Source organism: Astyanax mexicanus, chromosome 19 (genome assembly GCF_023375975.1).
Source record: "Astyanax mexicanus isolate ESR-SI-001 chromosome 19, AstMex3_surface, whole genome shotgun sequence".
Classification (NCBI taxonomy): Eukaryota; Metazoa; Chordata; class Actinopteri; order Characiformes; family Acestrorhamphidae; genus Astyanax; species Astyanax mexicanus.
Window position 1 is genome coordinate 20,252,697 of NC_064426.1, and position 27,957 is coordinate 20,280,653.

Consider the following 27,957-nt stretch of genomic DNA (forward strand, 5'->3'; position numbering starts at 1 on the left):
TTAGGGAAAGTATTATTTGCCTTTTTTTTGTTCATTCTAATCAAAATTATACAATTTTTTTTATCAAATGATAAGCAATAATTACAACCCATGACTAGATCAAAACATTTGAAAAGAATTCATATTAATTGATTGATAGTGAAATTAAGTTTACATACAAAATAAGTTCATCTGGCATGATTATGTCAGACATAGTACTGCTGCTACTGTATGATATTGAATGTATAAACTGACTGTATCTATTATTAATATCCTTCCAAAAAACAAGGCACGTTCAAATGAGAATAAAAGCTATCGGGGGTGGGGCAACATGAAAGCTGTCCAATCACAACTCTTCAGTGGATTTAAAACCTGGACTGGTCAGGATTTACATGAAAAGCGAAAATACTGCAGGAACTGGGGCTGGAATCGCAAACAATCCCGAATCACGGCGTTGATGGCTTCACACTGAGCCAATAGCGACAGGGTTTATCAGAAAGGGCGTTACAATGGGTGGGGTCACGTTACAGCGGCCCAATTACCGATATGATGACTGGATTTAGAGCCAATGGGGACTGGATTTAGAGGAAAAGGCGTAGTTTGGGAGGTACTTCATCGCAGCAGTCCAATCAGAGAGCCGGAGTATGTGGGCGGGAGTCTAAAGGGGAGCGTTTAATGTTCCGCGCTGCAGCTGCGAGTCCAAAACTTGTCGGCGAAATGGCGGAGACGACGGACAGGATGGAGGTGAGCTGGAGCCGCGTAACAAAGACGGGCAGGGGGAGACCGCGGTTCATGTGGGAGAAATCCCAGCGCGCTTAGGGGCCGTGTTTGTTCGGTAGAGGCTGTGTGGCGGAGCCGCTGACCCGCTTATTTCGCTAATTAGCTCGTTGCGTAGTGACCTGAGCTCTCGGTAATGTGCGTATAGGAGCATCCATTTTAGCAGCACATCGCTCCCCATTCATTTCCACTAACACGTGGTTGCTAATCTGCTAACACACAGTACCGCCGTGGGGTTATGGCGTCTGTTAAACATTCCGTTTGTTTTATCTACTGCTCCGTTTGTATTTATTAATGAATCACTATTCTGTCTATAGTTATTTAGCTAGGTTAGCTGTGCTGCTAATAGAGAACGCATGGGATTGGCTAGCTGGGTATCTACCTAGGTTAGCATGTTAGCCAACTTAGCTAGTTAGCTTAGATCGGGTAGCTAACGCCGCCGCCTCGTTGTTTCTACATGTGTTAACCAAAGTGATATTAGAAGTTGGAGCTTTTTTTGGTTAGTTTTGAAGTAGTAAAGCTTATCTACTGAGATTTAGCCACTGACCATAACTAGTAACCTTTTTTAGCTATAGAAGCTAAAGGTGGCCTCTCGCGAATTCCCCGGTCCACCTTAAATGGCACCGCAGCTGCTACAGATGGAGCTAGCGGCGCCAGAATGTAACTTCTGTACTTTTTAAGGTGGAACTGAGAATTTAAATTTTAAGGACATATTTTTTATCTACATGGCCTTACCCCTTTACTGTAAAAGGTACAAAAATGATTTCTTAGGATCGTTTCCCTTTCAGAGGCTCGAGTACAGTACGGTTTATTGTAGGACCAGGCCTCATTTATTTTACATACCACGTGTGCTGGTCTGTTAGTGATAAAAGCCTTTGTCTGCCCCCCTTTTTCCTGTGAACTTCTCCAGTCCGCCACCCATTGTGGGGTGTTAAATTTAAGAATTTAAGTGTGTTTTTTTTTTTTTTTTTAAGTTTTGATTCCATTTAAAATTATTTTGGGGGCCTTAAGTGTTCTTTTATGTTCTTTTTATCTTGCGAAATTCCACAAAAACACAATTTACTTAAAACTCCAGGCTGAAACTCTTTTGGCTTTTGTTTTAAATGTAGTATTTATTTAATCCTTTGTTCTCCAGGTGTCCCAGGGAGAGAGCTCAGAGAAGCCTGCGGCTGAAGACATGACGTCCAAGGACTACTACTTTGATTCCTATGCTCACTTTGGCATCCACGAGGTTGGTACTCTTGTTGTTATACCCCTGTATTCAATACTGTACAGTATTTAATAGTTTAGACTTAATTTCCTACCTTACGACCTGTTTTCTAATGCTTTTATTTGGTGTTTACAGGAGATGCTTAAAGATGAAGTGCGAACTCTCACATACAGAAACTCCATGTTTCACAACAAGCATCTGTTCAAAGATAAGGTGGTGTTGGATGTGGGCAGTGGAACTGGCATCCTGTGTATGTTTGCAGCTAAGGCTGGTGCCAAGAAGGTTATTGGGGTAAGTAGACATTCTTGTTGTGCAAGTCAATAATGTAACATAATTAGAAGTGTGTCTAAAGGAACCTGTAAGTAACTGTGCTGTGTGGTTTGACCAAATATGTATACAAAAGTATACACAATATACAAAAGTCCCACCTCATTAACAGAAAATGTGCATGCACACCATAGTCTTTAAAGAGATACACAAACAACTTTTAACCCTGCTTCCATTACAAAACTAAACTTTAGTTTTATACACTATAAATGGACTAAAAATACTCAATTTTGAAGTATTTAAAACATTGATTTTTTTTAAAAGCTCTTGCATGAGTAAGATAAGTTTAAGTTAAAATGTTTTTATTGAAGCCATTGGAGGTGTTACAGTATTGAAATCAGCCACAGTTCCCTCCTTGCTCCAGTTAAACAAATTAAGTCCAGTGTATTAAAATGAACGTTTAAGCCATAATATATTTAAGAGCTATAGGGTTTTCCTTGTGTCCTGAGTTTTAGGGAGTTTAATGACCCCACACTCAGGACCAAATCTGGGCTCGTCTGGGGAACGAGAAGCATGTTTGTACGAGCACATTGTATTAAATTCCTCTCTGGTATACTGTATGAACCTGTATGCTGCCCAACACTAATATAACAGTTACCTTTGAGTGTCTGCATTGAAAACCAGTTTTAAACACATGTAATGTTTGAGCCTGGTTTATTGGGACACAAATCCGCTGCTTGTGTGAAATCAACTTTCACTGCTGTTTCTGTTAAAGTTACTAAATGGACAAGTTGTGTTCTAACATTTGTGTCTATTTTCTAGATTGAGTGCAGCAGCATATCTGACTACGCTGTGAAGATTGTCAAGGCCAATAAGCTAGATCATAGTAAGTGTATTTCTATTTTGGTGGTTCTGCATATGTCATATAAGAGACAGTAAAAAAATTGTTACTGATTGCTCTGTTAGTGCAGTTTACCAGGCCAGCATGTCAGTTTTAAATTAGTTCATAGTGTTCATATTTTACACAAACTACAAGGTGTGTAATTGAACCAAGGGCAGGACGTGTTTTTTTTTTTTTTTTTTTTTAAGGATTTCATTATAGATGTCTGCTTTAGATACACAAAGTTGCGGTGACTGTTTGATTCTCATGAATGTGTTCTCTGTTCAGTTGTGACCATTATCAAGGGCAAGGTGGAGGAGGTGGAGCTTCCAGTGGAGCATGTAGACATCATTATCTCTGAGTGGATGGGCTACTGTCTCTTCTACGAGTCCATGCTCAACACTGTGATCTATGCCAGAGACAAGTGGCTGGTAAGCGTTCAAAAACCCGCTTCACAATCTTTGTGTATGTGTAGGATATTTTGGGTGTATTTGTGCAGGAAGCTAAATTAAGTGTTAATATTTGTTTTCTTGCACACAGAAACCTGACGGGCTGATCTTCCCTGACAGAGCCACTCTTTACGTCACAGCTATTGAGGATAGGCAGTACAAGGATTACAAAATCCACTGTAAGTTCTTTTTTTTGTTTGTTTTTTCTCTATTCGCTATGCCAAATTAAGCCCTATCCCCTGTAAACAAGTTTTATCCCGGTATAATACTTTTGTGGTTTCTTGTTTCCTCTAGGGTGGGAGAATGTCTATGGATTTGACATGTCCTGCATTAAGGAGGTGGCTATCAAGGAGCCACTGGTGGATGTCGTTGACCCCAAACAGCTTGTCAGCAGTGCTTGTCTCATTAAGGTAATGTTGATTGACACCTGTTTATGGCCTGTAGAGTTGACATGTAATTAATAATAATTAAGCAGAGTGGCCTCTTTATTAACAAACTCATAATCTGTCAGGAGGTGGATATCTACACAGTGAAGATTGAGGACCTGTCCTTCACATCACCCTTCTGTCTGCAAGTGAAGAGAAACGACTACATCCATGCTCTGGTTACCTATTTCAACATTGAGTTCACGCGCTGCCACAAAAGGACTGGGTTCTCCACAAGTAAGCGAACCCACTCATTTTAGTTTCTACATCTTTAGTTAACGTTTTTCAATTCAATTTAAACTATATTGAGCTCACTATATAAAATGCTAAGTTGCCTCAACAAATGGTATCCTAGTCACATACAGCTAATCATTCAATTAAAACATCCAGGCTATGAAAACATGAAATGTAAATGTGTGTTTTTTTTTTTTTTTTTTTTTTTTTTTGGTCTCCCTGTTGGCACTGTAGTATAAGCAATCTTTTAGCTAGCAGCTTCACTGTAACATAGCAGAATTAAATTTTTCAATTATGTGTAACATGGATATTAGTGGCTAAATAATGCTAATTTGTGCATAGTGCTTTTAAAGTTGCTTACATTTTGGTGGTCTTTTTTCTTATCAGGCCCAGAGTCTCCATACACCCACTGGAAGCAGACAGTGTTTTATCTGGATGACTACCTGACTGTGAAGACGGGAGAGGAGATCTTCGGCACCATCAGCATGAAACCCAACGTCAAGAATAACGTACGTTTACCACACCCCCACAATTTAGCATATACCAGTTGTTACTTATTGGCTGACTAATGTAACCACCCATTGTTCTGTTGGTGACGCCCTTGTTTTGTTTCTTTTTTCTATTTTAGAGAGACCTGGACTTCACTGTAGATATTGACTTCAAGGGTCAGCTGTGCGAGATGTCCAAGACATCAGAGTACAGGATGCGCTAGAACCCCTGTAGTATTAGTCTGTTTTGTCTGGGGCAACTGATCTTGTCTGGAGGGAGATCATTGCATGTTTCGTGTGTGAGCTCATTCATTTTAGAGATCTGGTCTTATGCTTACAGAACATCACAGGTGAAGTTTTCAGCTTTTATATGGACACTTTGAATTTATTTTGAAATGACCACACCAGAGGAGACTTGACCTGACCCTTTTTAAGTGTGCAATACTTGGATCTTTTTTTTTTTTTTAAACCTTTTCACACATCTGAGATACCTCACCTCTATGAAGACATGTGCCCACACAAACATGCACTGCCTCCCTCTTGCCTGTACATAGCGTTCATGTTCAGTCACTGCAGTTGTACAGTCATGAACCCCTGTTACGGCAACACGTCCTTGTCCCCCCTTTTTTGTATTTAGTTTGTTTCTAAGAAGAGCCTCCTGTTTCATTGTCCCTCCATCAGTCAGCATATCTGTGTTGGTCGTGGGGAGATGGGGAGCAGTTGTCCGTCATTGTATCTTTAAAATTCCATTCAGGCAGTCCATAGTCTACAGTGTTAAAATATATCTTGTCCTACCGATGTAATAAGGTTGTTCTGAGCCCTGCCCTGTGTCCCAGTTTTATCTGGTTCTGCCTGTTCAGTGTACAGTAGAGGGTGCCGTAATAAGGTCCCTTGAAGGGTCATTCTAGTTTCTTATGTTTTGACTAATGCTAGCTACCCTGTGGTCAACCAGTTTTAAACCCATTCTTCCTCTCTTATTGGGAGTTAAGTGAGGGAGAGCACAATTACAGTGGCTGGGTAGAAGATGCATGATTTTAGCCTTATGCTTTAGTTCTAGGTGCTGTTGCAAGTCATGGAGTGATGGAATGATTTCCCTTTCCTTCTTGCAGTCTAAATTTATCTTTCCAAAGTGGCCGATCTGGTTAAGGTTTGTCTTCTACCCACCATTTGTGCTGTAAGCACTTAAACAAGTGGGGTCTAGATTGTTTAATGCAGATGGTGACCCCTATAGACCTGTTAAAGGTTGTTTCCCATAATTAAGCCTAGTTTTGGGCTTTATAATATTGCTCCTGTTAATGCCTGGGCTTCATGCATGTTTGAGAAAGCAATTCCTCATTTCCCCCAAGAGCTGGTGTTTAGAACACCTGTTGAGCCTAGACAGGTTATTTTTTATCTTTCTGTGAATGTTGGTCCAAGACTAGGCTTAAACTCGCACTCTACTTTGTGTTGTGGGGTCTAGTTCTTCTCTGGAGGTGCAAATTGAATTGCGTTTATCACTTGTCTGGGGTACAGCTGGCTTAGGAGTATGTCCAATAGAATTGTGTTCATCTTTTTTCCTTTTTTTAAATAAAAATAAAGTTTGGGGAGAAACTCGTGTTTCATTTTTGTGGCTAATTTTTTTTTTTGTGCTTTAATCAATGCAGCATCATTGTTTTGAAAACGTGTTTTAAATGCACAGTACTTAATCCCTCTTCATAGTTTTAATGTAATTCAACCATAAAGTATGGATTTGGAATCTGATAAGTTTCCTTTTTTTAAGTCAAGAACATTTTAGTTTCTGGTTTATTTTAGGTTTAATTGTTTTTTGTTGACCACATCTGACCTGTTTGGTTTGTCTAATGGCTTCAAGAATTTGAAGGTTCAGGACGTACAATATAACCAAACACTAGTACAATATAACCAAAAACGGTTCCCTTATTTCTGAAGTGTGAAGGACATGGAGTTTATTCCAAGTGTTCAATTTTCATTTGGAAGCTTTGTTTAATGGAAATCTTAATTTCACTGTCTAATGAGATGTAAATTCAAGTGTGGGGGGGGGGCTTCACTATCCGTTCACAGAGCAAAAACTTTTTGGAGTCAATGTGGTACATCAGGGATGGGCAGCTTCCATGATGGAGAGGGCCACATTTTTTTCAGCATGACCATTGGAGGGCCACATGACCTCGCACTTCAAATAATTGAATATGAAAAACGCTACAAATGATTTTCAATAAGAACAAATTTTATATGAATTTATATCTGTATGTTTACAGCACCAACATTTATCAACAACTATTTTCTGCATATTAATGCATTTTAATACGGCAAAAGACAAACTGTTTGCTTAAAAAAAGTGCAAAAAGGAAGTCCTTCATATCAAAGAACAAAAAGTTTGCTTAAAAAACTGATTGCAAATACAGTAGTTCCTCTGTGTAAAATAAGTTCATTATAAGAACTTCATAAGCAACAAGGACAAAACATTTGCTTATAAAAGTGCAAAAGGCATTTGAACTCATTTATAACAAAGAACAAAATTAAGATAAAGATTAAAAAGCTGATTGCAAATAGCTCATTCAATAATAGCAGAAAACTAGACCACAGAGGCCCAACATTTATTGAAGCTAATGAGAGAGCTGTGGTTTGGCCTGCTGGCTCACAATGGACTGGATGTCAATGTCAATTTTCGTGGTTGTTTGGCAGGCTCTAGCGGTCAAAAGTAGAATTACGTTTTTTTTTTTTTTTTTTTTTTTAAATTATGAAATTCTGAAATTATTTTTTATCTATTCGCGGGCCGCACTGAGTGATGACGAGGGCCGTGTGCGGCCCCCGGGCCGCCAGTTGCCCATCCCTGTGGTACATACTTAAGCAGTCACAGTAACTGGAAAAGCTCTTTAACAAGTCAATATAAAGGTCAAGGAGGCAGGCATATCATTGACATCTGTGATATTCTAGTAAAAAATGGCTTTTGTGAAACATCTATGTGGAGTAGTGTTTTTCTTAAGTTACAAAAAAGCAGGGGAGGGGAAATTTTCAAAAAGTGTGAACAGAGTTTCAGCCTAACTTTTACCTAAACTTTACTTATTAGAATTAAGCATAAAAACAGTTTCACTGTTTGGAGTGGGAGGAAGTGGGGGTCTGCATTTAGGGTACTTATGAAGCCCCCAAATTATCAGAAATGGTCCTGTTGAGAAGCACTGCTGAAACAAACGTAAGTTAAAGAATTTGCTTGGTTTTTCACTAGAGGGAGCCATAACCAGAGTGTTCATTTATAATACACTCTGAACCAGAGGTGTTTAAACGGTGCGGTGGGCCCCCTAGAGAGTCGCGGTGAAATTGCATGGAGGCGTAAATGAGAGGTAAAAGTAAATTTAAAATGACTGCATTTATTTATAATACAGTTCAATAACCTCACTTTTAACGTTTTTAGTTTGTCACATTTAGTGTCACTTAGTAATTAAGTACAGTGTTATTCTTCGGGGATGGGTGAAACATTTTTTTCACAAAATCAAAAGCGTGGTTGTAAAGGCTGTACTGCAGTCTGATGCACAGTGACTCTGCAAAAGTAGATATGTCAGAAAATCACAGCAAAAAAACAGCACATCCTACACAGTGAAATGATTGTTAAATGAAAATTGTGTGTTGCACAATGACTGTGTACTACACACCAGTACTACGAGATATATACTATATGGCATATTCCGCTGAATCTGTGCCATTTATTTCCCAGGGAATTACATTTATATATGTGCACAAAAATAACTTTTAAAAATACATTTTATTATTAAGAATAGTGTACATTGACCTAATTGCAAAAGTAAGATAAATAATTAAGACCATTAATAAAAAACTACTTAGAACACTGAAAATGTAGCATTTGCTACCTGTCCCCACTCTCTAACTATGAACTATGAAATATAATTATTAAAATCCTTCAGAGATATCATTTACATTGCATTTTTGTGTGATTCTAAATCCCATCTATGCTTTAGAAATATGCTTTTCATAATGAATCCAAAATCTTTAAGTTAAAATACACATTTTAGTTGTGTCCCTGGTTTTTACTCATTCCTGTTACCGTAAAACATTGTCTCTTCTGAAACATCTGGAACTTTCTACAAGTCACATCTACAACAGAAAGTTGACCTTATTGTAATTTTGACTGAGGAGGTCAATCTCAACACTCTGTCCTGTTACCTAAATTCATTCTTAGATCTTATTTGTTCATTTTTAAAAATACAAATAAAAAAAAACTAAAAAAGCTATTAACATAGCTGTCATTTAGCTATTTTTCCTGTTTTTGCTAATTCTATGCTAAATGCTATGTCCTGTTATTTTCAGTCTTGTTACTTATAACAAAGAATAACATGAGTGAGTAGTTTATTAATGTGAATATTAGTTAATGTAAAACACTTTTTTCCCAACTCTGTTTGGTTTATCATTTAAACATTTGGTTAATAAACTGTATGATAATAAATGACAATTTTTTATGTTTGGGTTCTTCTTGAAAAGATAAAATGTGAGTAGCTCCTCCCTGTCCGTTTCACATTGCATTGTAGGATAATAGTGTACAGCGTAACCACACTCAAATACCATTCAGAGTATATATTGAGGATATTTGGATATCAGGAATAGTAAATGAGATAAAGGATTGAAATCCACAAAATCTACAATTTAAGGCCAAATCACTGCATGTCAAGAGGTAGAGTGTTCTGATTCTTGTTAGGCTGGAGAGGTAGGGGGAAGTGTTGGGGCAATATGACCCTTCAAACTGAGATTTTTTAAAGGCACACTCTAAACAGAGGGCTATGTGAATCCCTGGCAAGACGCCAGCACAAACAACCATAGTTAACCAGCAGCTAAATTCATATTAGCCCAGCAAGGTTGTTGAGGAGTTGTCTCAATTCTTAGTGCTACCTACTGCGCCACCGTGACGCCCCAAGAGAAGGGTGACAAATTAAAAATGGGCCTTAGGGTTTTTTTATGGGAAGTAAAGCAGCTTTATGCTTATGTGTTGAGCCGTAGGCTATGTGCATTTGTCTGGACAAATGGGATGACCTAATTTTTTATTCATACTCATATTAGTTATGGTTTAAAGTTTGGGTACCTCTGCTCTAAACAAAAATAACTACATAGCGTAACTACATAACATAATTCACACTACATAAGCCCCAAAATACACTCATTGGAAGGCTTTAACAAATTTCTGGTCTTCACGTAGGACTGGATTTAGAAAACTGGTTCTATGGTTCCAACTAACACCAAATATTTGCTAAACACCTCCAGTATGTGTATTTTTAGGCTTACACTCACATTTAATTGGAAGGATAAGCTTACAGAACATTACATGACAGAACATGCGCTAATCCGATAAGATCAGATATCTCAGTCCAGAATCCAGAGAATGCAGCCTTTCAATTTCCATTCGGCTTTTAAAAATCCTTAGAGTATTAAGATGTGTAGACACATTTACACATTAAGGTAATCTGACACACTGTAATACACAACCCTGTTAGAATATTATGCCCACCTTCTTGTTTCCAGCACCACTGATCATCATGTAGGATGCCATGTAGTTATATTATTACAGACTGTAGTCCTTCTGTTTCTTTGCATATATTATTATCCTCCTTTTACCCTGTTCTTTAATGGACAGGACCCCACAGGAGAGACCATCACAGAGCAGGTATTATTTTGGTGGTGGGCCATTCTCAGCACTGCAGTGACACTAACATGTTGGTGGTGTGTTGATGTGTGTTGGGCTGGTATGAGGGGGTCAGACACAGCAGTGTTGGTTCTGAACACAATAGGTTCTGCTATCTGAGGTTTACTGTTTGTCCGTTCCATATACCAAACTATAATTAATCAACTATGCCAAGATAAATACAGTACAATCAACAATAAAACAAAGTCCTTCAACTAAGTTATAACCCTGTACATGCCTTTATCTATAATATCTTCACAAAACTAGTTTTTCAGCCTCTTTACAATGCAATATGTTTTGAGTCTATGATTGGATTACATGCTTCAGCTGTACTGTGATTTACACAGAAATACAAATGAAATACAAAACAAAACGAGTCCAAATATTTGTAGAGAATGGAATGAAGGTTATCTGGTTTTGATCAGGCCTGTGTACTGATGTCGGTATCAACTTGTGGGGGACCTAATCTAATGTTAATACTATCAGCTACCAACATTTACAATAAAAAAGATAATTACATTGTACTTGCAATAAACTTCATTCTAGGAACACTAATAGCACATACAGTATGTCTGTGTTGAAAAGACTGGAAATGGGTCTCAGATTTAAAGGTGTTTTCACACCAGCACTATTTAGTCTGGTTTAAATGGACTCGTTAGTTTTGACAGGGGTTAAAACAGGGTGCAGACCAAAACAACCGTTAGTCCGTAACTAACTCTGAAGCAGTTTGATTGTAACAAGAACATGATCCAACCCGACTTTTAAATATACTTCTCAAGTTTGAGATAATCGACTATTCAGGTGTAGTTTAACCTGATTTATTACCCAGATATACTGCTATTATTTAATGCCACCTCTGCTGCTGCTCCATGATAAATTATACTAAAATACATGCTATTCTGGATCACAGGACCATCTTTCTGTATTTACTTTCTTGCTCTGCCCCAAACAGCCCTGACCAATGAGGGGAGACAACATTCTAATATCTTCACAAATTAAAAAACAGCCTTAGCCTTTTAACAAAGCCAGGTGCTTTAGGGCTGTGATTGAATTCTCTAATGTTTCAAGTGTAGTGAGGTTTACTTGGAAATAAAAATGAAATGAAAACAAAACAAGTCCAAACATTTGTAGAGAATGGAATGGAGGTTTTCTGGTTCCCAGGTCATTGCAGAGTTTTTGTTTTTACCTTTCATAGGATTCGGCAAAAGCTTGGTTACTAGTCGATAATGTAATTATTGTGACAGGCCTACATCTTTAAAAGGGTTTTCTCACTTCTACAGTACAAAAGTTTATTCATTGATCACAGCCTTAAATGCATAAACCAAATGTAAAAAAAAACTAATGTCAATTAATTTTTAGATTAAAAAATATATATTTATATACAGTTGGTTTACTTCAGTGAGTGGACCAAATATTAGTTATCAATAATCAAATCAGTCAAGACTCTCCACTGTATTCTGTGTGATGACAGGGAGGGGGCCATGTTTGTTTACTTTGTGTTCGACCACTGATAAAGGTTAAATCCAATATTTTAATAAACATACAGACTTCGGTTAGGTATAGGGTGTCGCACTAATTAAAAGATGAGGAGAATTTAGCTTAAACAACAGTGTTTTCACAAAAATATTAAGGGCTTTAAAGAGTTCCATGTAACTTTATATCCACCACATTCCACAGAAGAGGAGCTGTGTCTATATTTGACATGGCTACATAAAAGCATTTAACCAAACACCAATATGTCTGTTTTATAGAGGGTAATCCAACACCAGAGACACAGGTTCTCAGTTCTGAATCTCCGGTAAAGTGTGTGAGCTGTGAGGTTTACCCACTACACTCACCCTGTACCCCTGGACTCATCGATTAGCCTTAAAGCTAACGACTCACAGCACCCGAGCCGTCCGCTTCACCAGAGCTTCAGAACTGTGTTTCCCTCCACAGAATAATCAGAGCAGGCGTATGAACGTTTGGGTGGATGAATTACATTTAACTACTTCAACCACAGAAGCAGCTCCTCTTCTGTGGAAAGCAGTAATTATAAGTTAGCTATGTTAGCTAGTGAGCTAGCTCCACACAGCACTCCTATCTGTTTGTATGTTGTGTGAAATCTGATTAGCTCTGCTGTAAATAGCTGTAAAAAAGGTTAAATAAGACAGTTGGAATGCTTGGTTAGCATAGCTACTACATTATGATCATCGTCAACAACAGTAGTTACTTCAGACTGCAAGTACTTTAAATGCAATATTTCCACATATCATTTAATATGAACTGACCGAATATTTTAACAAATGCTAAAGAAGCAAACTCTTAAAAAATAGACATAGCAGAATAAGGTGGATAACTTTTTTTGTGTGATTTTTCTTTTTTTTTGCTTGTATTATTAGCTGTATTATTGTTATTTATCAGAACTGCATGCTTTTAAAGATATTTAACTCCCCTTCAACCTCTCACACATGGACACAACACACAAAACGTCCTAATTATGGCATCTTCCATGTGCCCCATGTCCTCTTTATTGAAAGCCAGAATATGGTCCTCCTATTTTAATTTAATTTAATTTTAATTTACAAGAAGTACTTTATTGAATTCACAAAAAACATATATAATTATATAAAACTATCATATAATACATAAAACAGTAGTCATTTTACAGTATTTCTTTTTTATTTACAAAAACACAAAATACAAAACGTTTTTTAACCAACCACCAATTTTCACCAATTTCAAATCTCTGTTTTTTCACAAAAGTTTTAAACAAAGGAATGCAGTACTTATAAATTTGTGTTTACACAAAAATGTATTTAAAAAAGTAGAAAAACATCATGTTCGCACAACCCGTAAAAAATAAAAGTGTAAAAAACTGAATTAACATTTGCAACTATTTAGCAACAACCTAGCAACACCAAGTTTTTAAACTTTGATTTTCTCAAGAATGGCAAAAATAAACGTTCTGTTTGTATTTCATGTATTTGTCTTGGTTGAGAGTGGGTAATACATTGAAATTGTGGATTTCTGTAATTTTGTATTGTACACTATATTCCCACATATTTGTGGACATCCTTAATGAACACACCTGTAGGGAAGTATTGCCCTTGATTTCTGAAGAAACAAAAAAAATGAGCAGGTAAAATGTAACGTGTTTTGAGTTTTTTTTTTATTATTGGAAAGTCATGTTATTTGTACATGGTCTTTGAAAAATAAACTAAACAAACTAAAGCTAAATACGTGTATCATCATCAATTAATATTGTCTATTCTTAACTGTGTGAGAGCATCTATTTGAAGCCTCTGTGACTCATTTTGAATGCAAAACATCTTTTTTTAACTGGGATAAAAACTTCTGAAGAGTTTTTGCATCTGTCTGTTTGTTCATATTGACCATTCTTTCAAACTCATCACAGTGTCTCTGAAGTGCAGCACTTCTCTGCTTCATTTTCTTCTTGTTTTCATCATTTTCCCGTCTAAATCGCTCATTCTCCTTCTTTTGCTGTTCTAAAGTTCCTGCTTTGATCTGCTGCACCTGAAGTTCTTGCTTTACCTTTTCAAGCTCTGCTTTCTTTTCTCTTAATTTCATTCCCAACTGCTGTATTTCTTTTTCCAATCCATTTTTTTCTTTTAACCATGTCATCTCCTTCCTCTCAATGGTTTTCTGAAGCTCAGCTTCTTTCTTTTGCCACTTGAGCTCCATGCTGTGCAACTCTTTATTTTGACTTTCTCGGCGGCATGAGGACTTTTCATCACAGGACTTTTCCCCATGGAATTTTCCAAAATTAGATTTTTCACTAGGAAATTTTGCAATGTGCACCATGTAGTTGTCCTCTTCATTTGTGTTTTGATCATTCGGAATTGCTGTACTATGCTCCTGCTCTCCATCTTCTTGTAAGTAAGACTTTACTCTTCCCTCATTCACATCAGTTTTATGTTTTTCTTCCAGTTTATCTGGCATCTTCTGATACATATCTTTTGTGTAGTATTTGCCTTCATTTCTTTCCACCATGAGTTTGATCTTCTCCAGTAAATCAGAGACTTGCTTGTGATTGTCCTTGTCTTTGTTGTTGAACACATGGTATCTTCCTTCACAAAGATCTAGGATCTTCTTCAGGTCTGGATGGGTATCTTCCAAGTTCTCTTCAAATGTCTTTTCCTTCAGATCATCTCCTCTGGTGAAGAGCACCATTGTGTACTTGCTGGCTTCTTCCCCAAAGACCTCCAGGATCTGCTGAGCTGTGTTGATTTCTTTTGTGGTTAAGCGTCTGATGGGAAGCACCAAGAGGAACACATGGGGTCCAGGATCTGTAAGATCAGTGCCTTTGGCAATCTCCATTATGGTTTTATCCTCCTTCAGACTGAGATCAGTCCATCCAGGAGTGTCCACAACAATTATTTTGTGTCCATCTACAGTGCTGGTGCTCTTTGAGCAAGTCTGGGTCACCCTCTGTAAACTGGCTGCTGTGTAAAATAGTTTTCCTGCTGAACTCTTTCCTGCACCTGTCTTCCCCAGCAGAACTATTCTCAACTCCTCCATTTTCAGTCTGATGAAAAGAGAAGTATGGAACAACTGAGATTTGTCATTATACAGAATCGTTTAGATGTTAGTAAACATCAGACATCAGTTAAGAGTAGGAAATCCATTGTCTGCATTTGCTAATTTATTCAAATGTGTTTTTTTTTTGTCATCAGGATGGCAGGATATTGTGCTAATTAGTCTGTGGTCTACACCAGTGGTTCCCAGGCTTTGGTTCCAGCCCCAGTTCTAGACTGCTTTGCTTAGTCATATATTTAAAGTCAGAGTTAATGATACAGGCGAAAATTGATGTATTAAGTAAAGAAATAATAATGTTGCATGTGTCTGCAACAGAAAACAACACATTATAGGGTTTCCTGCAGTGTAAATGTATTGAATAAAACATTCATAAAATACATGCAAGGGGTATTATGTTAAGTGTTAGGAGAGATTAGCTGCTAATAACCAAGTTAATAGCTTGCTTAACAAACTGCTAGCTGCTAATACTATAAATTAAGCAACAAAAGGGTTATGAGCAAGTAACACTGAGCAAACTACCAGAACTGAACAAATACCAGTTTAGCAAACATTACCTTATGGAAGTCAGTTTAAACAGGAAGAAATAATTCACCCATATATATACACTTGTCTCTCATGTTCAGACTGACTGAACCTCTCATACTGAACCAGAACGTCTCAGAATGAACTTCTTTAAACAGTCTGCAGCTGTTGACGCAAAGAGCCAATCAGAAATAAGCACGGAAATATCTTTACATTTATGATTGGTTCAGAGATTTTTTCAGAGATCATTTAAAAAATAGTCTTTGCTCGCATTACGCTTAGCCCCCACCAAGAACTGGCTCTGCTGAATCACAATTTTTGTTTTCAAAGGGTAAACACTAAAATGTACAGGACATAGGGTCCTCCAAGAACAAGGTTGAAACTGGTGGTAAACCCCTCAGATATGGAGCTAAATACAAGAGGGTAAAATAAAGAGAGACAGACATAAATAAAATGATACACTTACCAGTAGAGAAGTGGAGTGGCCACAAAATGGGATAAACTGTATTTGATGGTACAAGAAAATATTTTTTTGTTAATGATGGCACAACATTTAAAAGACCAAAATTTATTACAGTACTTTCTAAGTTAGCTTGTAACTTCTAAGCATTTAAGTCTAAAAAAGAGACAACTTGTAATAAAGGGCAAACTAGTAATAGGAAAAATATTACCTAATACTTTACCTAAATTTTATCCAAAAAAAAAAGCACAGAAATATCTTTAAAATTGATTTCAGATTTACCTGATGAAACTATATTTCTTAAGTTAAAATCTTGAAAAATATTACAGTACCTGCTGCTGCTCTGTAGTTTGGTTCACCTTTCCAAGAAGTTTGAGCAGGTTAAAGTGTGCTGCTTTTCACAGTTTTAAAGACTGGCTCTGCCTTCTCCTTTGACGTCACACTGGGGGTTTGAGTTAGTTTCTAGCTCCACACTCTGGTCATCACCAGAAATGCAAAGTTAGTATTCCCACCATACCATAGAGTTCTGAATAACAATTATCCCATAAGTAAAAAAAATGTTATAAGATAACACAATAAATTAAAACCAGTCTTTAGTTTTGCTGGTGCTTTATTGAGTTATGAAAAAAGGATGCCACTGAGTGATAGGAGGCTATATTTATGTGCTAAACTGTGCTGTGAAAAAGTATTTATCAGATTTCAGCAGGATTAGCCAACAAACTTCATCTGAGGGAGGGATCTGTACCTACTGTCCTAGTCAGCAGATGAGGTAGCTCAGCAACTGTGCTCCACACACCGACTGGAGGAGCCGCTAACAACACCAGCTACTCTGCCCTACATAACACCTGGGTGAGCTGCTAAGATGGATACTGTTCTTTATACAATGCCTGTGTGAGCTGCTAACACTGCAGGGTACTCTTCCTTACATGCCACCTAATGCCAAACTCAGACTACACAACTTTTTTGTCCCTCACAATGTTCACTATGTCAGATTAAGCAGATATCTTCGATTCGTGCCGTACGCGGGGGACTGGCAACACTACATGTTAGTCGCCGACCAATCATCATCCACATTCTTGCATGAGTTAGTAGGTCATCGCGGGGAAGGAGGATAGACTCTGACAATCTGGGGTACAGAAGCATTTTGCGTGATGGTTTTGTGCTCAGAAAAGCAAAAAATAAAGAGGAAGAAGTGACTGTGGGCTCGTTCCTGGGTGACCCAAAGAGGACATCACGGGCTTTGTGTACTCCAGAGAGAACTTGAGGTATGGTAAAGATGTAGCTACTTTAGCTCAATTTCAGTGCATGTAAACAGAATATCTCATGGATGAAGTAGATTATTTGATGATTATTAGATTATTCTGTTTTGCTGGTCCAGCGAACTGTAGGAGCACTGTCTTACTTTCTTTTCGTCATGTTTACACCTGTGCGCCACAGAACGTTCCGTCTTCCTATTGGTCAGCGCCAGGGAGCACGTTGCGGAGCACGTCAAACTAGGCGATAAGATACAAAAAACATGCTAGTCTTTTCGTCCTACCCTCCGATGGAGTCGCTCATGTCAAATTACTTTGACTATGTCATACTACACGGACCTAAAAATTCAGATCCGATGCAGGCAATTTGTCAGCTCTGACAAAATTTGGCTAAATTTGTGTAGTCTGATCCAGGCATAAGTGAGTCACCATTTAGCATAAACTAACACTTATATACGGTGGCCCTGAAGTGCAAAACAAATTAACATGTCAGAAAACAAAATTACAAAAACTAAAACACATTTACAAAACTTAAAACAAATTTACAAGACGCAAAACACTTTTCCCAGCACTGAAACACTTTTACAAATGCTGAAACACTTTTACCAGCACTAAAACACTTTTACAAACGCTGAAACACTTTTACAAACGCTAAAACACTTTTACAAACGCTGAAACACTTTTACAAACGCTGAAACACTTTTACAAACTGCGATTTCTGACGGAAAGGGAGGGTCTAACACACAGGAAGTGCTTGATGCGGACCCTCCTTGTCAGTCAAGCTGCGTTACGATGAGAGAGTGGAGTTAAGGTGCTTACACACTGCACGCGGTAGGTGCGGCGCGGTACGCTGACCCCCATAGGATTCAATAGTGTCTAGAGCGGTAGAGCGGTGCGTCGCTGCCGCGGAGCAGAGCGGAAAGCGGCGCGTTTCCCCGCCCATAACCACGCCTCCACCGCGCTACCGCTTACCGCGGGCAAAGTTCAACATGGTTCAACTTTGACCTCGCGGCAAGCGGTACCTCGGCAGAAAACGCATGACGTGAACTCACGCGACTAGAGAGAAACTGTAGTCCAAACAACAATAAACGTGCGCGAGAGACTAATAATAGCGATTAGTGAATCCCCTCAGCTGTACATCACTTCCCTACACTCATATAGAGATAACAGGAGGAAGAGAAGAATCAGAGCTTTGTTCTGAGGCTGAGAAACAGATACAGATCCACAGAGGCTGTAGAGACTCAAAACTACAAAACACCGCTCGCAGAGGTGATGGGTTTTAGAAAACTCCGCCTATTATCAGCAGGAGACGCTTGGCGTCAGCAGCAGCGCAACGCACCCGCAACTGACCAGCGTAGAGCAGAGCGGCAGCACAGCGGAATGCCGCGCGGCATACCGCGTTCAGTGTGCAAGCACCTTTATGGACACTAAACTATGTTTTGTGGCACGTATTTTAGCAGCAACAGTAAATACTTAAACTATCCCTGTCCTGTTGCTACCCCCGCCTAATACACCTAATACCCCGGGGGTTCAGCTAATGCCACGCGGCCATCAGCCACTGCCCCCGCCGCGGGGTTCACCTAATACCCCGGGGGTTCAGCTAATACCACGCGGCCATCAGCCACTGCCCCCGCCGCGGGGTTCACCTAATGCCACGCGGCCATCAGCCACTGCCCCCGCCGCGGGGTTCAGCCACTCCCTTTCCGTCAGAAATCGCAGTTTGTAAAAGTGTTTCAGCGTTTGTAAAAGTGTTTCAGTATTTGTAAAAGTGTTTTGCGTCTTGTAAATTTGTTTTAAGTTTTGTAAATGTGTTTTAGTTTTTGTAATTTTGTTTTCTGACATGTTAATTTGTTTTGCACTTCAGGGCCACCGTACTTATATGCATAAAAGTGACAGATCCCTTAAATGGCTCATTCTGAAAGGGACTGAAACTGGCAAGAATAAAGCTGGTGAGATCTGCGTATGTGAGGGTAATTCTGTACAAAGAACATCATGAACATGTTTTGTATAGCCCATAGACCAATTCTAAAGAGTAATAATGTGTCCCCTTCAAGTAAATAAATTGTAAAAACATTGGAGCGCTTTGCGTGTCAATGTAGTTTTGTATTTGACAGATACGCGACTGTGATTATTAACCATATTTGCAAACCTGATTACATTAAAGATTGATTGCACCCCAATTTTGCTTTTGATGGATATGTGACTGTTGATTTCCAACATCTGTCAACATCTGTATCACTCTGATGTCTAATTAATACCATGTGCATGCTGGGTTGGTTTTCCTTGGGATATTTGCTTGAATTTCCTTTGAAACAGGCAGAAATATATTTTCTAAAAGAAATCAAGAAAGAGTTAAGAAGTGCTGCTGTAGCAAACTGGAGAAAGAGTGGTTTGGTAGGTCTGTCAGTAGAGGGAGCCATAATACCATTTTCTTTTCGATGTATATTTTATCCAAAATTGTTCCATTGGTGTAACCCTTTGTGGAGATAAACAGCTATTTAACTATTTTAAATATTCTTTAAGGGACATTTTAAACTAGACACTCATTTTTGCCATTAAGTGGTGCTTTAAGTAAGTGGACTGATTCCAGTCCCCATTAATGCTGCAACATATTTAAATACTAGGCTTAATCAAAGTCAAGGCCAGTAGTTTTATGTAATTGAAGTACAATTATTTGATAAATGCTATCAATGACTCATTATTTGCATTTAAATCCACATTTACCAGGATATGCCAACAGAAAATAATAATTCCACTTGTTTAATCAATTGATCAGTCTTTAAACAACTGATGAGCTTCTTCTTGACTAGAATGAAAACCTGCAGTCACACCAGCCTTTTTTTGGATCAAGTTTGAGACCCCAATTAATCTCTTGGTTGACACAATTGACTTTAATTCTTCTTTTTAATAAACTCCAGAGGGTTGTAAACTCGGCTACCAGTAGAATGTTGTAACTCTACAATAATTATGTGGTCCATTATGGACCTTAATTGAAAAAAGGACATGTATTCTTTAAATCAAAACAAAAACGCCACCTTTTCGTATCATCTTTCTTTATTATTAATTTATGTGCAGAAAAATGTTCTTTCATTCCATTTCTTGAACAGAGTGACCATTACATCAGATTGCATTAGTCTTGCATAAAAATATGTTTAATGAATTTGTTTGTTAGCATTGGCAAGTCCTCAATGTGTTTACGTATGTTGTAATCCCTAAAAAAGGGCGTAAAGGATACTGCTACGCGTTAACAAGTAATGAAGTTACATTAAACTCAGATTTTTTGTTGATTAAATGTAGTTAAACTGTTGGTTAATGCGTGATGTCAATTTTTACAGCATATACAAAAATCTTTATTTTTCTTTTGGAATGTGTCTTTGTATTCATATCAATCATCTTATTTTAACGTTTAAAAAAGTTCAGTTTGTGCTTTCTCCATCTCTTTTTACTCTCTGGCCTGTCACTCTCCTTTATTTGCTGCTGACCATCTTTAAACTCCTGAAGTTCCCTCTTTACATTTACAAGCTCTCTTTTCATCTCTTGCATTTCATTACTCATTTTTTCCAATTTATTCTCAAACCTCTCCATTGATCCTTGTTGCTCTGCCTCTTCCTTTGTTTTATACAACTCCTTGCTGTGATATTCTCCATTATGTAAAGGTTTTCTATAGCATACCTTACTGTCCTTATTCTGTTTCCCTGCCATTCTCTCATTAAGGTAAGGTGTACAGTAAGGTGTGTTCACGCTCTCTTCTTTCCTCTCTAAGACTGTTGTTTTCATATTAGAATTATATTCCAGATCATTTCTGACCTTGGCCTCATCATTTGATCCCACTGCTGAATTTCTCATTTGCCGTCTATATTCATTTTCCATCATTGCCTTTAACATTTTTTCCCTTTTCCATTTTTCTTCCACTTGGTCTGCCGTCTTCTGATACATAGCTTTTGTGTAGGAGCTGCCTTTGTTTCTTTTAACCATGAGTTTGATCTTCTCCAGTAGAGTGAAGACTTGCATGTGGTTCTCGTTGTCTCTGTTATTGAGCACATGGTATCTTCCTTCACAAAGATCTAAGATCTTCTTCAGGTCAGGATGGTTGCCTTCTAAATAGTCTTCGATGGTCTTTTCCTCCAGATCATCTCCTCTGGTGAAGAGCACCATTGTGTACTTGCCGGCTTCTTCCCCAAAGACCTCCAGGATCTGCTGAGCTGTGTCGATTTCTTCTTTGGTGAAGCGTCCGATGGAAAGAACCAGGAGGAACACATGGGGACCAGGATCTGAAAGATCAATGCATTTGGCAATCTCCTGTGTGGTTTTATTCTCCATTAGAATGAGGTCAGTCCATCCAGGAGTGTCTACAACACTGATTCTATTTCCTTGTATGGTGCTGGTGATCTTGGAGCAGGCCTGGGTCACCCCTTGTGAACTGGCTGCTGTGTGGAAAGATTTTCTTCCCAGTAGAGTGTTTCCTGTTGAGCTCTTTCCAGCACCTTGCTTCCCCAGCAGAACTATTCTCAACTCCTCCATTTTCGGCCTGATAAAGAAAAGAGAATTCATTCGAAAGTGTAATTTACAGTGAATTAATATAATAATGAACACAATAAAATGTTGGTAAGTGTAAAAAAACATTTTAGTTCCAATATTTATCAATTAAAGTTTAATGTATGATAATACAGTTCCTGCTGGTTGTCTATACTCAAAATGTATACTTTCTACATGAACAGGGACAAGACACAAGGAGCTGACATTGTTCTCTTAAATAAAAGCAAAGAAAGCCCTTCACAATCTACTTTTAGTGATACTACAGTCCAAATTACATTTTAATATTTAAATGGAAATCTTTGTTCTGTTAAAATCTGTAGTCTATTACAGTACCTGCTGCTGTTGCTCTGTATTTAGTTCCCTCTTCATATGGTGTCATCAGGTGAGTGTGTGTGTTCTCAGTGACAGCTGATAGTTTGTACATAAGCCAACAGACAGGCTCTGCCTACTCTGTATGACATCACACTGGAGGACTGAAACGGTTTCTATTGCTTCACTCTGAATGCCATGTTCTGTCAATTGCTTGCTTCTGACTGGTTTCTCAGCCTTGCCCCAAATTCAGCAGTGGATTTTTATTGGACAGTGATTACATTTAATTTATGCACAAAAAAAAACAAGCTGCTCCTAGACAAAATGTAATCCTGTGCATTATTTTTCAATAAAGAAACCAAATGCAGTGAAACCAATGTAACAGTGTTTTCTTAGCGTTGTTTATTGAGTTTTTAAATTACTTGGCATTTACAACATAAGTTTGTTTATAACGTGCACAGTTCAATGCCTAACTATACATCAGGAATAAAGTAATAGTACAAAAGTACAAAAGAACCAAGTATTGAAAAGGCTAACTAACAAATAAAAAAGGTAAGAAAAAGGGGAACAAAAAATGGGGCTCAACTGAACCAAAACAAAAATCTTCTCCACCCTTTAAATTCCCTTAATTTCATTCATCCTTGCAAAACAACTGGAGCTCAGTGAGGTTGGATGGAGAGACAGCAGTTTTCAGCTCTTTACACAGATTCTCGATTGGATTCAGGTCTGGACTTTGACTTGGCCATTCTAACACCTGGATATGTTTATTTGTGAACCATTCCATTGTAGATTTTGCTTTATGTTTTGGATCATTGTCTTATTGGGAGTTAAATCTCTGTCCCAGTTTCAGGTCTTTTGCAGATTCCAAAAGGTTTTCTTTCAGAATGGTCCTATATTTGTCTCCATCCATCTTCCCATCAATTGTAATTATAATGCTACCAACACCATGTTTGACAGTGGGGATGGTGTGTTCAGGGTGATGAGCTGTGTTGCTCCCCTCTCTGTTCTCTCTCTCTATCTCTCTCACATGTGCTGAGATGCCCGGCCAGTCTGCCTGGATGTGTCCGTTTGTGGTTCCAGCTTTCCGGAATCAGACCTGTCCTTCTACTCATCAATATTATTACACAACCTTTCTAACTCCAGCTTTTTTCTCTTTCTTTCCTTTCTGTTTTCTCTATCTATCTCTTCTACATGTATGGAGATGCCCTGTTCCTGATGTTCCCAGCCTGGCTCTCCACTGCCCGCTGTGTTGTACTCCGGCTCTGCAACCCTGCACTGATTAACATTAACACACTCAGAATCTGCATCTATATTAGCCATAGCTCTATAGTTTGTGCCCATCACATTCTTATATTCATAAATTAGTACCTGTTATATTAGCCATAGTTCACATTAATTCTCTGTACTGTTTTGTTCTGTTTATTGTTTGTTGTTTGTTATTTGTTTGTACTGAGCAGGTCAACCCGAGAAGGATGGGTTCCTCTGACTGAGTCTTGGTTCCTTCCAAGGTTTCTTCCTCTTAAAGGGAGTTTTGCCACTGGGTCACCATAAAATTGGCATCTCTGTGGTGCTGCTCATAAGAGGCGTGGACCTGTTTTTCCTGTAAAGCGGCTTTGTGACAACCTTTGTTGTAAAAAGCGCTATATAAATAAAATTTAATTGAATTGAATGATTGTGTCCCACTTGTTGTTGATTCTTCACAAAATTTAGAATTTCATATCTTTATGTTTGAAGCCTGAAATGTGGCAAAAGGTTGAAAAGTATACTTTTGCAAGGCACTGTATATACCTGGTGCACCAGGTGTTACTAAATCGCAGGTAGAGCTGAGTGTGGGGGAGACAGGTACATTTTTAGCGCCAGGCATGACATCAAGAGAATGGACCGATTTTGAATGGGCTGGTTGAACATTATGCTTTTAAGCCAAGGGATAGAAAATGTCCAAGATTTTTAGGATTTTTTTTTAGGGACAGCAATGTAAGGGAGTCATTGAGGGTTTATTTCCATGCATTAATTACCTTAATGAATGCTGTAAATAAATTAAAGAATTTGTGCTTTGTTAGCCCAGATCTTACCCTGTGTGATCAGTACATTGACTGTGTACTGGATAGCTTATTGTGCAGAGAACTCTTCTGTCAGATTCATGTAAATCCAGAGGTGATCATTGAACAATCTTGCTGTACAGATCCAGTAGCTTTGCATGAGGGAGATGTGAATTTTGTTTTGGTTAAACGTGCTGATGAATTGAATAATTTAACAGAGAGACACAGAATATCAACATTTAATAAATGTCAGACTGGATGGTCTAATTCTTTAGCAAAACACTGTATTGTTTGATCTCTAAAAACAAAAGCAGGAAGTGTATCTGGTTTTGAACAAGCCTTTTCTGTCCACAGATAAAAACAAAAGTATTATTCAGCACAGTCATTTGCAGAGAACAGAATGGAGTTTTTTCTGGTTTTAACCATGCCTTCTTTGTACAAATATACAATGAGGGTATTAAGTTGTTCAAACATTTGTAGAGAATTAAATGGAGATGTGGTTTTGATCATACCTTCTTGATACACAGATAAAATGAAAGAAAACACAGTGCAGCCATTTAAACTGAGTTTTGACTGTATCTGCTTTCTGAAATTATTATTGCCCTATGGTGACCTACGTTGCTGTAGCCATTCTAGTGTTAAGAGATGGTGTCTGCATAGGGAGGAATGGAGGCAGGTAGGGAATTGAAATGTTCTGAATTGCTGCAATTGTAAATATGAATGGGAATTAGCAATAGCATAAGAGTAAAGTTTCAAAATCTTGAAAGCTGAAACAATGTCACAGAAGGGCACAGAAGATCCAAGGAGGACAGAGAGACCGATGATGATGTGCTTCTTGACAGAGTGCTTCTGACTGACTATGCCATATGTTGCGATAGGAGGAAAAGGATGGTGAGGAAAAGGGGCAATTCATCAAGCCCTTGGCTACCTCACATGCAAAAAAAGAATGAAACAACATGAAGAAGTTAGGCAGGGTGATCAAGCCAGGATAAAAAAACAAAGGGAAGGAGATAACAGACGACGGACAGGTCAAGAAGGTGGGATTTGCAGAAAACTGCAAAGTCAGCTGCAGCCATATTTACACTAAACAATGGTCAACAGGCAGTTGGAACTCAGCTGGCCCCAGTACAATACTCCACTAAAAGAGACAGACAGCAGTGCAATTTCCTTTAGAATCCTGGAAACCTGGAATTCTAAAGATTTGAGGGTGACTGAGACCAACCCTGGGACTGGGGCAGCCAAGGACAACGAAAGGGTGGCATCTAAGGCCTGGATCATCTAGACGGGCAAAGGGGATTGAATAAGTGTGGGTCTGAGTATGGATCACTGGGTCTGAATCCGAACTCATCTTCCTTGTTCTTGTTCTTCTCATGTTCTTGTGCTGCTTTGCGTCCTAGCTGTGCCTGAAGCTGCTTTTGGTCTTCATATTGGGGCTCTTAATTAAACAATTTCTCTAATCTGAACAACTAAACCACTATACACACAGGCCACCAAGCAGCTACTCAATCAGTCCAGTCGCCTTACCCGAACTATCATTAGCACTCACAACCTTAGGGTTACCAACCGTCCCTTGAAATCCGTAATCGTCCCGTATTTGGGCAGTAAAATACGCGTTACGTATTGAATTGAACCGGGACGCGATTTGTCCCGTATTTTTGAGGTGAGTCATTAAGGCGGATGATTTGTTTCAGAGACACCGCTGCGGCGCTGCCCCTCCTCCGCTAGAGACCAGCCACTCCTTCTAAATAGAGTCTGTGACTCTCATTGGTCAAGACACGGAGACTCACAGCCAATAAGAAGTGCAGCCTCTGTTCAGGACTGGCTGTTATCTGAGCGGTGGGGGGGCAGCGCGGTGGCGCGTTCTAAATCACTCCCTTCCTATCACAGAACTAGTGCAGTATTTACCACTGATTAACACACAATATAGTGCACTATTCCTGTGATAGGGTGTGATTTAGAACACAGAGACCCGTGCTAACGTACAGCGTTTAACAGCAGAAACGAGAGGCTGAGGAGGAGAATACAGGGAGAGGAGGATACAGGGAGAGGGGAATACAGGGAGAGGGGAATACAGGGAGAGGGAGCAGTGTCCAGGTTCCCTGTGCGATATTCGTCTCCAGAAGCTGATATGGTACAAAAAAGCTCATTTGAAAGCATATATTGTCCGTAAATTTTAATTTAATTTCTTACATTAAAAATATTTCTGTTATGAACAACATATTTCTGAACGAAACATACAGTACTGTGCAAAAGTTTTAGGCACCTGTGGGGATTTCAATAAAGAAAAAGCTTCTTATCTGTGAAGTAAGTGTTTATAGCTCAGTAAAACACTAAAAATACAATAAATACAAACAGCAATTTTACAAGAAGCAGAGCTTTTACAGCCCTGTTTTCCTGTTTTTTACAACATCTCCTAATCTCTCCTCCTCATCTGAGTTTAATAGGGTTATTTCTCATCATATCTACACCTGGTTTGGTAAACTGGTAAATCAGGTGAGCTGCTGACGGAACTGAACATAATATAATATACACATGCCTTTATTCATTTAGGCCTTATGTAAATGTGTTTTGTAAAAAATGTCTTTTTTATGTTGTTACTCATCTGTTTTATTTTTGTAGTCTGGATGTTCCCTCCCCTGCTAAGAAGGAAATTAGGTTAATCCACTGAGTGAGGGGGTGCAGCTTGCCTGTTAAGAGAGATGGGAAAGTATTGGTTAAGGGGTCTGGCCCAGGGAGTACCCACCTGATGCTGAGAGGATGCACAGGTTGGTGTCGGAATACTTATGACCATGTGATATTTCAGTTTTTCTTTTTTTAATAAATTTGCAAAAAAAATCTACATTTCTGTTTTTTTTCTGTCAAGATGGGGTGCTGAGTGTACATTAATGAGAAATAAAATGATTTTTTTTATTTTAGCAAATGGCAGTGAAACAAAGAGTGAATATTTTAAAGGGGTCTAAATACTTTCCATACCCACTGTATGTATATGAACATATACGTATATGAAATCTTGTCTGTTACACCATAAAAGGCCTATGACCACATAATCCTGGATGATATGGCCATAATTATGTCATAATATATTTGTATTTCCTTTGATATGATATAATTTCAATATCGATATGAACAGCATAAAGGTATACATAATCACACACTGACATTTCTGCTCGGCTTAAATGCAGTAAACTGATGGCTACCTGTAATGATCATGGCCCGTTTTATTTATTTATTTTATTTATTTTTTATTAGATGCTTTTTAGAAATGCACAAGTAATGTAACTATAATATAATAAATAGTTTGTTTAAGACATCAAAGTTAGCTAAGAAGCTAACTTTCACACAATGGTACATTCTTACACAGTTAGCTAATCTATTTTAACATTTTAGTTTTTTAAGACAAAAGCATAATGTGTTTCATGAATTTATGTTAATTAAAGTGTGAAATTGACTTTCCCTTATCCATATGTTATCTGATCATGTTACAAATTGCTTTAGCAATCTCTTTATCTTTAAATTTACAGTCCAAAGAATACTTTTTTTCTAAAGGGGAAAACTAAAGTACAAAGAAAACTAAATCTAACGAATAACAAAGTAACTAAAAACAAGATAGAAATTTCTAGTATCTTCTATCAGACAGCAGTATTTAAAAGAGTCTGAAGAAATGAAGACTAAATAAAAAATCAATAAAGCAAACAAATAAAACAAAATCAAAACCTTGTGCTAAAGAGCTAAAACTTAAGTCATTTTGAGTTCAAAAGATAAGTTTTATTTATAGTGTGTTTAAAATATACAAACAAAAACTGTAAAAAATGTAAATCAAATGAAGTTAAAATAGTCCTGAACATGATTATTATACATCACATTACATCACTCACAGTCTGGGAGCCCTTCATGTGTTTTTGGCAAACTC

The 27,957-nt window shown here is 38.1% G+C and overlaps 3 protein-coding genes across 3 annotated transcripts; 1 reads left to right on the forward strand and 2 right to left on the reverse strand.

The window, feature by feature from the left end:
- The first annotated feature begins 567 nt into the window (after window positions 1-567).
- prmt1 (protein arginine methyltransferase 1) lies at window positions 568-6,299 on the forward strand. Its single transcript, XM_007251070.4, has 10 exons — window positions 568-723; window positions 1,892-1,987; window positions 2,102-2,257; window positions 3,056-3,119; window positions 3,402-3,544; window positions 3,654-3,741; window positions 3,857-3,972; window positions 4,074-4,224; window positions 4,609-4,730; window positions 4,850-6,299. Exons 1-10 carry the CDS (start codon window positions 655-657, stop codon window positions 4,931-4,933), a joined length of 1,089 nt encoding a protein of 362 aa, XP_007251132.2. The 5' UTR covers window positions 568-654; the 3' UTR covers window positions 4,934-6,299.
- Window positions 6,300-13,116: 6,817 nt separating this feature from the next.
- LOC103022984 (GTPase IMAP family member 4-like) lies at window positions 13,117-16,428 on the reverse strand. The gene is made up of 3 exons (XM_049468274.1): window positions 16,243-16,428; window positions 15,917-15,952; window positions 13,117-14,917 (listed from the first exon to the last, which is right to left on the reverse strand). Exon 3 carries the CDS (start codon window positions 14,908-14,910, stop codon window positions 13,681-13,683), a length of 1,230 nt encoding a protein of 409 aa, XP_049324231.1. The 5' UTR covers window positions 14,911-14,917; window positions 15,917-15,952; window positions 16,243-16,428; the 3' UTR covers window positions 13,117-13,680.
- On the reverse strand, window positions 15,601-21,684 carry LOC125784393 (GTPase IMAP family member 4-like). The gene is made up of 2 exons (XM_049467864.1): window positions 20,971-21,684; window positions 15,601-15,615 (listed from the first exon to the last, which is right to left on the reverse strand). Exons 1-2 carry the CDS (start codon window positions 21,682-21,684, stop codon window positions 15,601-15,603), a joined length of 729 nt encoding a protein of 242 aa, XP_049323821.1.
- Between the last annotated feature and the right edge of the window lie 6,273 nt (window positions 21,685-27,957).